We start from the raw sequence: 16,437 nt of genomic DNA, 5'->3' as shown, positions 1-16,437 counted from the left end.
CCACCACCACCACCACCACCACCACCACCACCACCACCACACGTTCCCACAGCACACTCACTCCCACCCTCACAAAGGAAAGAGGCCAAAATAAGTTGTCTCCGTTAAGCACTGGACCTCAGTCGAACAGACTTGCGTGTGTTGATGTAGATTCTCTACTGTGCAGAAGACAGCTTTACAAATGGGCAGCACGAGCTATGGGCCTCACTGTGAGGTCGAGGAAATTCAAACCTTGGGATGCTCTGAGGGAACCATTGGTGGTTCTGTTACTAGGAAACCTATCCAGGGAAAGCAGTGCAGGAAGAGGAGACCTTTCTAGTATAGGCGTAGAGAAGTCTCTGACAAGGGACAATCACAAGTGGTTTAAGTAGGATGGAAAGAAGGGAGAATGGCTTCCCTCTCTTGTTTTATGGGACCATGTTGCAGACTGATGAGTAACAGCAAGGACAGACACTGACTTGTTATGGTGGGGAGTGACTGTCTTAGTTAGGGTTTCTATTGCTGTGAAGAGACACCATGACCATGGCAATTCTTATAAAGGGAACATTTAATTGGGTGGCTTACACTTCAGCAGTTACGTCCATTACCATCATGGTGGGGCATGACAGCATGCAGGCAGACATTGTCCTGGAGAAGGAGCTGAGAGTTTTACATCTTTATATGCTGGTGACAGGAAGTGGGCTGAGACACTGGGTGTGACTTGAGCACACAGGAGACCTCAAAGGCCACCCCCAACAGTGACACTTCCTTCAAGGTCACACCTGCTCCAACAAAGCCACACCTTCTAATAGTGCCACTCTGTGAACTTATTGGGGGCCAATTACATTCAAACTAACACAGTAGCAATCAAAGAAATGCTGCCTCCCAGTGTGGCTCAAGCACAGTATGTGACTTAATGGTGACTTCAAACCAGGGTCTGGAGAACTAGTTCAGTGCTTCCGAGCACTGACAGCTCTTACAGAGCCCCCAGGTTGATACGCAGTACCCCCTTGGTGGCTTCCACCTGTCTGTAATTCTAGTTGTAGGGGACCCGATGCCCTCTGCTGGACTCTGAGAGCACCAGGGATGCAGGTAGTGCACAAATACATTTGCAAGCAAAACGGTCATGTACATAAAATAAAATATTCAAACCCACTGAAGCTGGGCACCGATTCCAGTTCAACTTTAGATTTCACCATAAGCATGCCCGTAAGAGGCTGGTGTTTTCAAGCCATGATTACCGCTCCACGCACAGTTTGTGTGAAAACTTAAGAGTAAGGCCTAACAACAAATGGAAGAGATGTACTTACCCTTTAACCTCAATGTATTTATCTATATCACATCCGACAGCAATTTCAAGTGCCTGAAAATGAAGTAATTTTACAAAGTGAATTCAGCGACTCGGACTTGCACGACCTGAGCTAGCTTTAGAGCCAAACACAGTTACATTTTAGATTAGAAACACAGACTATCTCTTATCTGTCCCAGATTTTAGAGAATTTGCATATATCTAATGAGCTATCTTGGGGGTGAGCCCCAGTGGGACTCATCTTCTACCTCCACAGCTGCACCCCTATCAATGCCATGCTTGCAGCCAGTGCTGTAGGTTTTGCCAGCGGGCATCTAGTACGCACTTAATTCAAACAGTAATTTGTCAGTGAATTGAGTAGCCTTGCAGGAGTGGCTTATCTTGGTTTGCTAGTCAACTACTGATAGGCTACATCCTAGGCCTATGGCTATTTGTTTTAAACACCCTAACCTCACGTGCCAGATAGCCTACTGTTTCCTTCTGTGTGCCGTGATTGCAGGCCGCGCGTGTTTCCACATTCCCAGTGAAGAGTCCAAGAATAAGAAAATAAAAATATAGATTCCAAAAACAAGAATGTAGAGGGGAATGAGAGCAGACTCTTAGCAGCTTTCTCAGCAGATCAAGGATCAGTCATTCACAGTGAGCTATTTTCTCAGGTGTCTGGGAAGCTTAGGTCGTTTTACAACCAAGGCCAAAGCTTCTCCCTACAAACTGAGAGTGGTGTCCTGGCCATCCCTGATAAACGACAGATGTGAACTGAGTTAACCTTTAGGAGACAGAGATACGTGACCTTGGGTTAGACACCGTCTCTGTTGTGGACAACTGGCACCAGAACAGGATATTCAAGGTTTGCATCTGGTCAGAGGCTAGCTGACTGGACCAAGCCCCCTTGGGTACCTTATCACAACTGTCGAATTGATGAAGCAGCCCCCTAGGGTACCTTATCTAGCTTTATCTAGCTTTGTGGTCGTTTGGGGAACTTGGGAACAGACAAACGGGGCTGTCCCCAGGACGGCCTAAGCCTGCCATTTAAGGAACCAATGAGATTGCTGTTGCTGTGCTCCCCCATTATGTAACCTGTAAAATCCTATAAATGCGGGTTGGAGAGTTGTTCAGGGTGCTCAGCTGGCGGGAGCTGCTGGGTCACCCACAAGCGCATGTGAGCATTAAAGAAGCCTCTTGCTGACTGCATCCACTGGCCTGGTTTATTGAGTCTGGGGGTATCTCCAAACGCCCTTGAAATGGAGGGTCTTTCACCAGTGTGTATTGCATTACCGCAGCTACGGGTGTTCAGCAGCCAGCACAGTGTCTGCCAGACTGTGGGAGGACTTACTGACACAGCTCATGCTTACTGGGAGAGACTCTTGGATTCAGTGGGAAAGGCAGCAGTGACGTAATACAGACAATCCACATGGAAAAGGGCAACGTTGAAAGAACCAAATAAAACTCCACCGCGAGAGAGACCCCTGAATATGTAAGGTGGAATGCATTGAGAACGGCATCTGACATCAACCTTGGGCCTCCACAGTTGTGAACACACAAACACACGTACCTACACATATGTGCACCTGCATATATACCACAGATATATACATACATACAAAAGCTATTGCAGTCTGATGTGATGTCTGTGTAAGATACACATATACATACACACACATATTTTCCCTAGTTTTTGGATATAGGTTCTTGTTACTTTGTCCAGGCTCTCCCTGAACTCTTGAATTCAGTTAACCCTCTTGCTTTTTGCCTGACCCTGATTTGATAAATATGTTAGTTTTGCTCCTGAATCTCTCTGTTGTTGGAAAGATCAAACGCTTTTCCAGGAGGGACATGGTAGAATGATGATTGTCTTAAAAAAAAAAATGAAAGAGACTTTTTGTTTCTTCTTGTTTTTCATACCTGGTAATATCATATTTAAAGTTTAGAGGTTAACATTATTGAATCTCTACCATTAAGAACTCTTGGTCAAAGCTTTACTCTGACTGTCAATTCTCAGAAATATATTGCTTAAAAATTGCACACAGCTTATGTAGGACTAAAATAATGACTGCATCGGCCTTAAAAGAAAGCTTAAGAAGACAGCCAGTGTTGAAAATACAGCAGATGAAAGGAAGGAAGGAAGAAAGGAGAGAGGGAAGGAGGGAGGGAGGGAAGGAGGGAAGGAAGAAAGGAGAGAGGGAAGGAGGGAGGGAGGGAGGGAGGGAAGGAAGGAAGGAAGGAAGGAAGGAAGGAAGGAAGGAAGGAAGGAAGGAAGGAGGGAAGGAGGGAGGGAGGGAAGGTGGGAGGGAAGGAGGGAGGGAAGGAAGGAAGGAAGGAAGGAAGAAAGGAAGAAAGGAAGAAAGGAAGAAAGGAAGAAAGGAAGGAAGGAAAACTAGCACACAACTGCTTTTTAGCTTTGTAGAACTGCCCATGTTTCTGTCAGAGCCAAGCTCCTGGTTCCCTTTCCATGGCCTTTCATTCCTCTTGTCAGAGGAATATTCCACAGAGGGAGTTCTTGGATTTCATTGGCTAAGCATCTCGCCCACAGGATACGGTTTATCTTCTCAGCAAAGCTGATTTGCCTCTCGTACTACCTAGGATCATTCAGTCTTTTCTTTCCTGCAAAACCCACCCTGCCCTTTCTGCTTACTAAGCTGTCCGTGTCCCATCAAAGGGTGCTTGCCCAACTCAGCTATGTGATGGTCAGGACAAATGGTGTCCGTCACGTGACGGTTTCATTGTAAAACCCCGTTCTCATCCTGCTCTGAGTCGTCAAAAGTCACAAGCTCCAGATCCCAGTAACTACAGGTAGGATTAAAAATATGAGTTGTCTTGTAGGTGGACTTGGAAAAGGATCTGGACAAAGAGGAAATGTGTTTTCTGAGGGAACTACAGCTGCAGGTTAGGCGTGTGACATCTGCTGGGAGACAATCTTATCCAGAGCCTAAAGGAAACCATTTCTCTTTAGTTCCGAGACAGGACAGGGTTGGTCCAGCCTCAGTTCAGGTCAAGCCCAGAAAAACTTACTTTATGTATCTGTGTATTTGCATGCTTGTTTGTGTGCGCACCACATGTATTCAGATACTCACAGAGGCCAGAAGAGGACATGGGATCCCCTGGAGCTGGAGTTACAATCGGTTGTTAGCCAGCCCACGTGGGTGCTAAGGACTAAACCCTGGGAACTCAACACTTAGCCGCTGGGCATCCCTTCAGCAGCAGGCCCAGCTTATGGAACAATGTCCCCACGTGGGAATTCTAACGACCATTGTCACTGACATGCTGGTGGGCAACATTACTTCATGGCATAATTCTTCTCCTAGAGAATTAGCGGGGACACCTGGGAGCTGGCTGGCTCCTCTGCCTGTTCCACTCTTGGTGCACGGTTGAGAGGTGCCATGCTGCCTTGTTGGAGACAACAGCTCTATTTGCTGCAGGCAATGAGGTCGAATGGCAAAGATGGCAGGCTCATTGTAGCTCATTCGATCTGGCGGTTTTAACAAGAGCCTGACATCATCGGATGGAGAAAGGGCAGAGCCGGCACTGTCTGTCTCTGGACCATTTTCCCAGGAGGCTCACGACTTATTTGATAATTCATGAGCGTGGCTCCAGAGTGCAAAGAATGGACCCTGCGCTTGAGAACAGACTCTGTAGTTGGTGCACAGGTTTTGACTTCCCTGGCTAACTGGACAACCTGTCTCTGCAGCATCACGTTTTCCTGTTGCTTAGGAGGGCTGTTGCACAATACTCCACTGGATCTCAGAGACAGGCCATTGTCCACCTGCAGTGGGCCTGCAAGGTTAGGTCTGAATCAGAATTGCTTTGAAACAAAGGAGTAGGGGAAACCTCCCCTCAGTCCCAGTGTTATCAGGTAATTATTCTATGGCAGGCGTTGTTTTTTGACTATTTTCATAAAAGATCCCACTTATCACTTTCGACATTCATATAAGACCAATGTTTCCTTTTACAGTGGGGGCAGGAAGGTCTCAAAGGGCACAGAATCTTGGCCAAACCAGCGAATGGTGTGGCCGAGATCTGAACGCAGATGAGACAAGTCTGTTGGCTAAAGCTGGGCTGGGCAGGGTCAGGCAAAGAGGAAGCCTTGAAATATTCATGAGTAGAGAGGGACAGGAGAAACCACGAGCTTCCGGAAAGTCCCCACAAAGGTGCTGGCCAAAGCTCTGAAGGCAGAGAATCCAGACTTAGTCAAGGTGGCAGGTTCTGCGCTTCTGCTGCAAGATGCAGAAGGGTAGGTGGTGCGGTTGGTGAAGACGGGCGGTGTGGTCAGCGGTGCTCAGCTAACAGTGCCTAGGGAGGCAGCCTGTGCGACCACAGCTAAAGATAGATCACATCCCTAGGATAGATCTTAGTCAAAGGCCCCCTTGAAACTCATAACATCTTGCCCTGGTACAAACAGGGGTCTTGTCCTACATCTGAAAGGAGAGGCAACCAAGCCCTCCAATAGCCTATTCTGGTTGGTATGCCTGTGCTGCTTAGACAGAGAAGTGCTAACAGAACACAGATCCAAAGGAGAGAAGTACCAGCAACTGCCGGAGCATCCTGCTTCTCACCTTGGGGGTGTCTCCTGGGCCTTGTCGTGGAGTCCCTCTGCTTCTGCCTGCTGTGTCTACGTGTTCTTCAGTCATACATCTCATCTCTCTTCTTTATTCATCTTTCCCCTCTCAATCAAAGCTGCTTTCTCTCCCCTCTGAGCTACTTAGTGACTGTGTGCATCATGTTGTCTTACACCAGGTGTACTGCCCTCGAGGGAGGGCACTTTAGAACTCCCGTTGCCAAGTACACAGACTAAACACCAGAAATAGGCCAACGAGTCCCTCTGAATAAATAAAAATGCATGCTCTGTGTGGGCGTGTCTGGGCAGATTCCTTTGACAAGTCCTACCCCATGCATTTGTTCCCATCAGTTTCAGTTTCCCTTTACACAGTTTACCTTCAACCCTTCAAAAACTAATAATGCTGCCCCCTTTTTCATACATTTACACAATCCCACTTTAGTTGAAAGACTTCCAGGAGGCAGAAATTGTATCTTCTGCTTCCAAAACAAAGGATGGATATCTTCCCAGTGAAACATTGCAACATGAGAAGCAGAGGGGAGAGGACTGCATGGAAGATAAAGGTATTGTTTAGTTTACCAACTATACATTGTTTAGTGTGTGTCTGTGTGTGCGGTGTGCTCGTGTGTGTGCCCATGTATGTGTAGGTACATACACGTGTAGGCGAATATCCATGTGTATACTTAAGTGTGGAGGCCTTAGGTTGGTGCCAGGAAACATCCTCAACTGCTCTCAACCTTGTTTTTTGAGGCAGAGTCTCTCCGTTGAAGTCAGAGCTCACTGATGTGACTAGTCTAGCCAGCCAGCTTGCTCTGGGGATCCCCTGACTCCACCATCCAAATGCTGGGATTATCCAAGGTGGGTTGCCACACCCACCCAGCCTTTATGTGAGCTCTGAAGAGCCAAACTCTAGTCCTCCCGCTTGTGTGGCAAAGGCTTCATCCACAGACCCACCTCCCAGTCCCTGACTATATATTTTTGAAGAAAAATAGTTGATCTCCGGACCATGTTACCCACCTGTTTGGAAACTGGACACATTTTTGAAGATTCGGTAGGTCGGAATTGAACAAGCACGAGACCCATGTTCTTTTGCCTGGGAAAAATAATGCATGCAGGTTATGGTAGACTCATGGCAGCAGGAGACAGTCAGGAATCAGTCTTTATAGCGAGCAAATGTGAAGTCCTAGTACATGTGGGGCTGAACCCTCTGGAGAGCTGAAGAAACCTGGAAGGTGGCTACTTCCATGAAGGCAGCTCTTCACTATGGAAATGTCCTACGGCAGCTCCAGTACTCCCCCCCACCCCCTTCCTGCTCTATTGGATCTCCTCGTTGACCATATGGTAGCGCAGCATGAAACAGAAGTGAGTATCCGGCAGCATTTTAGGTACTTCCTCACTCTCTTCACAACTTATCCTCAGTGTCTGGGTACTGAGGTTCTGCACAGTATAGACCACACATAAAATTATCTAAGATATTTTCTTTTCCATCGAGACCCCTGCCTGAAAAGCAAAATCTTACCAGGAAGTAGTGTCTGAAATCAAGCTTTTGAATCTTGTGTTTCTGTTCTTTTTGAAACCTCTGTTTTGCTCAGACACAAAATGATCCATGTACACATGGTACTAAGAAAGGCTTTCTGTCTGGCCTTTCTTTGAGTTCAAATCAATTATGCAACTTAATGAGGTTATGAGGTGAACTGTTCTCCATTGTTTCAAAGGTGTTGCCAAGGGGGTGGGGACTCCATAGAACAAAAAGAAGAGCACATTCAGGAGAAAGCAGGTCAAGGTGGTAAAATACAGACTAAAAGAAATGGGTTAAGTTGTAAGATCTAGTTAATAATAAGCCTGAACCAATAGTCTAAACAGTGTGTAATTAATATTAAGACACAGAGTGGTTATTCAGGAACTGGTGAGCGGGAAAGAAACCTCCAGTTACAAAGGAGAGTCTATATTGAGTTCACAGTTCATAGGTAGAGTTTATCTTGATGAGGAAGTGAAGGCAGCAAGAAGAATCACATCCATAGCCAGGGAACAGAGATGGATAAATGCTGCCTCTGGTGTACCTTTCCCTATTTACATTCCAGGTGTCTTAATTAGGGTCACTATTGCTGTGATCAAACACCATGACCAAAGCCATTTGGGGAGGAAAGGGTTTATTTGACTTAGACTTCTGTATCATCAAAGGCCATCAGGACAGGAACTCAAATAGGGTAGACACCTGGACACAGGAACTGATGCAGAGACCAAGGAGGGGTGCTACCTACTGGCTTGCTCCGCATAGCTTGCTCAGCCTGCTTTTTTTTTTTTTTTTTTTTTACTAGAACTCAGGACCACCAGCCCAGGAATGGCACTATCCAGCATGGGCTGGGCCTTCTCCCATTACTAATTAAGAAACCACCCTATAGCTGGATCTTATGGAGGCATTTTCTCAACTGAGGTCGCCTCCTTTCAGATGATTTAACTTGTGTCAAGTTGACATAAAACTAGCCAGCTCACCAGGGAATGGTCCCACTCACAAAGGTCTGGTCTTCTCACTTCAGTTAGCCTAAGCATGATGATCCCCATAGGCATGTTCAGAGACCATCTCCTAGATAAATCTAGATCTCATCAATGGACAGCTGTGATCAGCCATCCCTCAAAGCCAGAGTGAACAAGAAAGGGTGACAGAGACTCTCCTGACTACTGTATACAAGAAGCATTTTCTCCAAGCTCTTCCTATCTCTGCCCCTCCATCTTGTTGTCTTTTCTTTCTTCTTTGTGGTGTGTGTGTGTGTGCGCGCGCGCGTGTGTGTATACATCTGCGTGTACATGCATGTGTGTACTCATTTATGTGCTAGTAGGGACCAGAGGTCGACGCCAGATATCTTTCTTAATCATTGCCCACCTTAGTTTTTAAGACAAGCTCTTACTGACCTTCACTGATTGGACTAGAATGGCTGAGCAATGAACTCCAGAGATCATCCCGTGTCTCCTTGCCCCCAGTGCTGGGATTACAGACATGTGCCACCATTTCACATAAGCACGAGGACCTGAATTTTGGATCTCCTGCACCCATGTAAAAGACAGGCATAGTGTAATCCCAGCAAAGGGGGTAAAGGGACACAGGATGACCCCTGGAGTTCATTGGTCAGATCATATCCCACTGGATTGCAAGGAGTGCCTACATTTTAAAGGCTGAATATTCACTTTACATAGATCTAGACATGCAAAAGAATTTGAAATTTGGACTTTGGAAAGGGTGCGAGTTCATTTAAATAAAAGAAAACAAAAACATCAGAAACTCAAGTAATGTATTTAAAAGTCATACTTACTGTAGCTGGAAGTAATTATCTACTAATTCGTAATTTGTTTGCTGAAAAAATGTTGTTAACTGAAAAAGAAAATAACAAAGTTTCTGTCGAGCAGAAAAGGTGGAAACGGGGCCTCAAGTTAGTATCATTTAGGTTTGACATCTAGATACACTGGAACAGGTTACAGTGTTCATCAGTGCAAACCAACTTTCTGTAAGACACGTTGTATACTTTAGACATTTAAATGTTTTAGTAAGAGAAATAATATACTTGACATTTATTTATTTATCCATTTAGTGTGTGTGTGTGTGTGTGTGTGTGTGTGTGTGTGTGTGTGTGTGTGCAGGGGTATGCATGTGCCATGACATACATATAAAGGTCAGAGGACAACTTACAGGAGTTGGTTCTCTCCTACTATGTGGGTCCTCAGGCTTGGTGACGAATGTCTTTATGGGTTTGGCCATTACTGGCCTTTTTTTTTTCTTCTTCCAAATCTTGCTCTTGTAAAATCTTAATTATGTATACATTATTGTATGTTGTTCCTTCTTTTACTCGTGTGTGTGTGTGTGTGTGTGTGTGTGTGTGTGTGTGCATGTGCCCATGTATTCCTTGGGGAAGCCAGAGAACAACTTTGCATGTTGTTTCTCAGGTATCATTTGTGATCTTTAAAAAATTTCTTTTACCTTTTATTTGATGTGTATTTGCCTGCATGTCTGTATGTATGTGTGCCACATGCATACAGTGCCCTCCGAGCTAGAAGAGGGCATAAGAACCCTTGGAACTGGAGTTACAGATGGTTGTGAGCTATCATCTGGGCTCCAAGATTGGTACTCAGGTTCTCTTAGCCACCGAGCCATCTCTCCAGATTGCCCACTTCCTCTTGAGGCAGGGCCTGTCACGGAAGTGGGGCTGGTAGCGAGCCATAGGGATCTGTCTGTCTCTAAGAACAAGATGCTGGGATTTAAAGTGTGTGCTACCAAACCTGGGTTGTTGTTGTTTTAAATATATGGGTTTTGGGGATCAAACTCATGTCCTTGTGCTTACAGGGCAAGCACCTCACTGACTGGATCCTTTCCCAGGCCCCTTTCAGGCTTCGCGCTCCCCACATTCAGCCTTGGTCACTGCAGCACTTTGGTTTTTCTGTCTCCTTATGTCCTAAGATCAGAAGACCACAATGTAATTTTCCTTTCTAGATGGTTCTTCTCTGAACCATCACACATATCTTCTTTGCTTTAGTTCCAGACCCTTTTCTTTTCTGTTGTTTTTGAGAGTTTTTAAAAATGTTCACTCGCTGTGTGAATGTGCGCTCCTGTAATTTCAGCCTCCCACATTTTGGGGATTTTATTATTGTGTATTAATAATTAGTATATTTTAATGTGTAACAATACATTATATATAATGTGACAATCAATAATGCAATATCGTATAATAATATTATGCTCTATATTGACAATACTGTATAATATTAAAATACAATACAAGCCGGACGGTGGTGGCGCACGCCTTTAATCCCAGCACTCGGGAGGCAGAGGCAGGTGGATCTCTGTGAGTTCGAGACCAGCCTGGTCTACAGAGCTAGTTCCAGGACAAGCTCCAAAGCCACAGAGAAACCCTGTCTCGAAAAACCAAAAAAAAAAAAAAAATACAATACACAATACTATATACCTTATATTTACCTCTGTTATAGTGGTGGTTTGGAAATACGGCTGCAATAACTCTGCAACTATTGTTTGCATTCTCCTCGGCTGTGTAACATACCTTGTTTGTCTCAGAGCTCGCCTGCTTCCTCAGGTATTAGAGCCCCCACCCCAGGAACGGAAACAGCAGATTTATTAGACTGACTTACATGATGTAGGCTGGGTGCACAACAGTGGCTGTACCCAAAACTCTGGAGACAGTAACAGCCTGGCAGCTACTTTTAAAGTGGGATGGCTTACATGATATGGTCTAGCTAGTCCAACGGGGGCGGTCCTCATGCTAGAGAGGCTGGTAGGCCAGCAGCTGCTTAGTCTAGGAGGCTGGCCGTTTCCACAGTCCCATTCTGGTGCGGAAAGCCTGTGGGTTTCCTGGAGAGCTGCTGGTTTTCATTTCATGTCAGAAGGACAAAAATAAAAAAATTGGGTTCTGATGTCACCAGTAGCAGTGGGAAACAGTGGTGGCGGCAGTATAACCCGGGTAGACACGCTCATCAGCGAGAGCAAAGGCAAGTAGGCTAAAGCCCAAGGTTTCTCCTCTGACTTGCTTCTGTCTGGGCCGAAGCCCAGATGCCATGCTCAATTCAGACTTTCCATTTCAACTAACCTACTCAAGAAAATCTCTTACAGGCATGGCCAGGAACTAACTTCGGATAATTCTTCCCAGGTGTGCAGAGGCAGGTGACCCCTCGGGCTCACCAGCTTACTAGCCTAGCCTACCTGTTGAGTAATATTCTCTGTCTCTCACAAAGAAGAACAAGAACAAGAAGCAGCTCATGTTTTTATGTTTATTCAAACTAAATAAAAAATACCAACTTACCATACTTTTGGTGGAGAAGCCCGAGGCAATCTCATAGGAGACTTCCTGTGTCCAGGTCAATATATTTGGGCCGTAGTGCTCTACAACAATACTGAGACCTGTATTTTCTAGGTAGACTAATTGGGTCCAAAATGTCAGGGTAGTTCCTTTGTCCATAAAGTAAACTTGACTAAAAATATTGTGTTGAAATGCCACATATGGGCATTGTTCTGGGGTTTTGTAAAATACACTTTGTAGCTCCTGATATAAGGGGTAATCCTGATGCTGCAGCCCGTTTTGATCACTATAACATAACAAATAAGGTTTAGTAAGTTGGTTTTGGTAAAACGCTGTCTTTATTGTTGTATTCATCCATGCATGTAGCTTGATTGCATGTGAAATGTCAGACTTGAAAAAGAACATTATGTTATTTTCCATTTTTACCAAAATATCCCCTTTATGATCTGGAAAAGAGAGAGAAGAAAATGTTTACATGTTATTTAGTTTCGTAATGTTTATTTGTGTGTGCATGTGCCTGCACGTACATACATATGCTATAACACACAAGTGGAGATGTGGGAAATTTGGTTCTCTCTTTCCCGTTTGTGGGCTCCGTGGAATCAAACTCAGATTGTCAGGCTTGGTGTTAAGCACTTTTTACCTGTGGATCCCTCTCACTGGGCCAGATTTGGGTTATTTTAAGTCAGCGTAAGTCATGTTTTTATTGACGTATACTTTGATTAAAAAGAATCCCTTCTATTATGACTACATATCTTGAAAAAAACCTAGAGTGAACAAGCAGGAAACTTGGCACGTATTCAAGGAGCACGTCTCTTCACAGCCGCTATGTCTCTTTTATCACACCACATACGCAGTGTTTTAAGTAAAGAGCATGAATGTGGCAAGGGCAGGACTATCAGAGAGGAGGATGTTACAGTCAGACTCGTGCTTCCTTCAAATTTGTATCCCGGAGCTTTCTTCGCCCCTCTAACTACACTGGGGAACAGAGCCTTTAAGGAAGTAATTCTAGTTAAATGAGGTCATAAGCACAGGACACTAACCTAGTGGGACTGGCATCCTTGAAAGAAGAAGAATACACCCTTCAGGAAGATCTCTCTCTCTCTCTCTCTCTCTCTCTCTCTCTCTCTCTCTCTCTCTCTCTCTCTCCCTCCCCCCCCCCCCCCCCCCCCCCCCCCCCCCCCCCCCCCCCCCTCTACACACACACACACACACACACACACAGGTTAGGGTCCTGGGAAGACAGTGAGGAGGAGACTGTTGGCTCAATAGAATTCATTCCTGATAGTGCCTTGACTCTGGACTGGCAGAAATGTGAGGAAATTTATGTGTATTGTTTAAAGCACTCAGCCTGTAGTATTGTGTGGGTCATCCTAGTAGGATAATGCATTCCGTACTGGATGAGAAACCACTGTCTTTCTCACCTTAACAGAGTGCTTGGCCTAAAATGGGACAGGACTAGGGCAACCCTGGGAGATGACTGGTTGGAAGCAGGGAGGTTGAAGCATGGAGTCAGGGGTGTATGATGCTCAATGTATCTTACATTTGCAAGCAGAGTAAATCACTAATTCATAAATTACCATAAATAATATACTAATTAAATTTGCAGTGAATCAAAAGGTGGAAGGGAAGAAATGTGTGTGGGGATGACATAGTGGATATTTTTGGTGAATGATTAAGCAGTTACAGGGTACAATTAAATCTGCATATAAATCAAATCTGTCTACAATTAAACCACCACCCCATTAGCTCTTATAGTTTGCATGCCTACAAAACTGTCATAGTGTGGATGAAGCCAAGGTCTATTGCCAATTTCAGGGGTGGCCAGGCTCCCTTAGACCACAGCCACACTGGCCTCTGAGTATCTATGTGACTGAGCATAGTGAAAAGAATCTTGAGAAACAGCTTCTGAGGTCTTCTGTGCTGGCAGGGTACCCTGGAGGCTCCTTTCAAAGGGGAGAGACTCTCACATGCTTGTATTCTTTGATACCTTCAAGTATGCACTGGGTGAGTCCTATCCAGTTCCCAAGGTAACTTTTTCTATGGTCCCAAAGACAAAACACATGGCTTTTAGTTAACAGTGGCAATCTCTTCAGAAAGCAGGCCTTCCTCAGCCTCAAATTTTCACAGACCTTTCTGTGTAAACATCAAAGATTTCCATCCTTTTTGCTCTCGGTTCCCAAGAACCTTGCTAAAGCAGCCAGTAAAACCTGTAATGCAGGCTGTCTTGACAGTCCCTTCACAAAATTAATTTGATTTTTACTTTAAATCTCAGCCTCTGGATATGGGCAGACTCTGGACACGAGCAGAACATAGCCAAGTTCTTTGCCAGGCTGGAACATGGCTGTCTTCTCAGATTCTTTAACCCAGTCATTCCTGCCCACATTTCTAATGACAGTTTGATCTTCTGAGCTCTCACCAGAACTGGACCATTGACCTCGGTGTCCAGAACTGTTCTTCCAGAGGCCCTAAGTTCTGTCCCCAGCACTCATGTCACGGGCAGCTCACAACTGCCTGTAATTCCAGCTCCAGATGACCCTTCTCTGGCATCCCAGGTACCTGGACTCATGTGCTCATACACCTCCAATCACATATGTACATAATTAAAACAAAAGTACATTTTAAGCCTTGCATGTAACATTCCAGAACTGCTCTAGCCTGCACCTTCATACTTTTCCAGATTATTACTACAGGTGAGCCTCAGAGGTTTAAGAACTATACCTTCCTAAGCCTGGATGGAGGGGGGAGGACCTTGGACTTCCCAGAGGGCAGGACACCCTGCCCTCTCTTAGGACTGGAGGGGGAGGGGGAGGTGGGAGCGGGAGGGAAATGAAAGGAGGGGAGGAAGTGGAAATTTTGAATGGTATTATTTATAAAGCAATAAAAAAAAAACTTTGTCTTAGGCACTAAAAAAAAAAAGAACTACAGTCAAATCTGGCTACAACAGTGACTGTATCTGTCTGGTACCATTTTTGTTCTGTGTGGTTTGGTTGATCATGTTCTCATCGACAGAAACAGTTTAGAAGAAGGAGTGATTCATTTTGACTTCCGGGTTGAGAGTTGAGTCTCAAGTGAGCTGACTGTCTGACTTTGGGCCCAAATAGATGCTCACCACCATGCTAGCAGGAGCCCATGGAAGGGGAGGCTGCTTATTTCATGGTGGGCAGAAAGCAGGGAAGTGCCTGCGCTGGCTGGCTCTCTCCTCTTCTCCTATTTCATTCAGGACTCCAGCCAATGGGATTTTGTGATGACTCAGGGCAGGTTCCCCAGCCTCCTTCAGTTAGGCATCCCTTGTTGCTCTCACAGACATACCAAGAGGTGTATTTTACAAATCTCCTTAGGCATCTTTCAATATAAATATCTCGGACACTTGAGATTTGGAATGACTGCTACTTATCCCCATAAATGTGTTGGCAAGGGCAGCCGGAGATAGGAGCAGTGAGATCAGCCTGGGGATGCTGGCTGCAGGGCAAACCACAAGGATCAACAGAGTTCAGAAGTCAGCAAAACATGCTCTGGGGTGCTTGGCTTGCTGTTCTGAAGTTATGATGTTGAGGGGTAGGAAGGAGGATGAGGAGGAGGGGTACACATGGGGAGAAGAGATTCTCTAGAAGCCAAGTTAAAAAGGCATTTTAAGGAAAGGCCCAGAGATCATGTCAAATTATTTCAAAGGCCACCGGTGGATCACTCAAGGTTCCCGAAAAGCAAACTCTGAGTTAAGAAGGCTGACTGGTAGAAAGTCTGCTAAGTTTTGATTTGAAGGGAAACAGCGGAGAGGGACAAAGAGTGCTGCTATACAACACTTCCTTGCAATATATACGGAAGAAGACTGAAGTGCTGTGAGTTAGAGGGTAACACGGGGTCAAGAAAGGGTTAACTGCAAATTATGACATATAAATCCATTTCTCCAGATGACTGGAAAGTTGAGGCTTAACTATTTTGGGTGGTTTGTTTGTGGATTAGAATATAGATCTATATAAACCTACATTGGGGTTTGGGGGTTTAGCTCACTGGTAGTGTGTAAGAAAGGTTAAAGGACAACCTTCAGGTGTTAGAGCTGCTTCTCCTTCATGCCTTCTCTGAGGCAGGGTCTTCCCACCAGCTATAAACTAAGCTAGCTGGCCAGCCTCTCATTTCCCATGGGTGTGCTGGGATAATAAATGCTATGTTACTGTGCCCAGGCCTGGGGATCCAAACTTGGGTCATTGGGCTTGAGCAGCAAGAGTTTGTATACACAAAGTATCTCCTTGCTTTGGTTGTGTCCTTTCAAAAGGTGTCCACATGAAAACAAGGTGCACATGAAGAACACAGTATAGTAACAGGAGGAGAGACTGGACTGATGTGTCCATGAGATGGGTTACTGGTGTAGGAGGTCCTTCTGTATTTGTGTTGATTTCATTGGTTAAATAAAGAAGCTGCCTTGGTCCTTTGATAGGGCAGCCCATAGGTGGGCAGAGTAGACAGAACAGAATGCTGGGAAGAAGTTAAGTGTGGCAGACGCCATGATTCTCCTGCCTGAGACGGACATAGGTTAGACTCTTGCTGGTAAGCCACAATCACATGGTACTACCCAGATGACTAGATATGGGTTAAAGCAAGATATAAGAATTAGCCAAAAAGAGGCTAGATATAATGGGCCAGGCAGTAATCTAATTAATACCAGTTCCGTGTGATTATTTCAGGCATAAGCTAGCCAGATGGTGGGACACAGCACTCCAGCACTCTCTCTCTCTCTCTCTCTCTCTCTCTCTCTCTCTCTCTCTCTCTCTCTCATTACTACAGGTTACTGTGGGACAATG

The 16,437-nt window shown here is 45.2% G+C and overlaps 1 protein-coding gene across 1 annotated transcript in view; it reads right to left on the bottom strand.

The window, feature by feature from the left end:
* Catspere (catsper channel auxiliary subunit epsilon) overlaps nucleotides 1-16,437 on the bottom strand; it is a 90,255-nt gene that overhangs the window by 21,263 nt on the left and 52,555 nt on the right. Inside the window, exons 12-15 of the mRNA XM_050143124.1 lie at nucleotides 11,642-12,084; nucleotides 9,149-9,207; nucleotides 6,858-6,933; nucleotides 1,290-1,342 (exon numbers count right to left, since the gene is read on the bottom strand). Coding sequence (XP_049999081.1) covers nucleotides 1,290-1,342; nucleotides 6,858-6,933; nucleotides 9,149-9,207; nucleotides 11,642-12,084 — 631 coding nt within the window. The remainder of the gene's footprint in view (nucleotides 1-1,289; nucleotides 1,343-6,857; nucleotides 6,934-9,148; nucleotides 9,208-11,641; nucleotides 12,085-16,437) is intronic.

Source organism: Alexandromys fortis, unplaced genomic scaffold (assembly GCF_014885135.2).
Source record: "Alexandromys fortis isolate MF-2015 unplaced genomic scaffold, M_Fortis_MF-2015_v1.1 scaffold_51, whole genome shotgun sequence".
NCBI lineage: Eukaryota > Metazoa > Chordata > Mammalia > Rodentia > Cricetidae > Alexandromys > Alexandromys fortis.
Note: the sequence above shows the minus strand (reverse complement) of the source record. Positions and strands in the feature narration are given on the sequence as shown.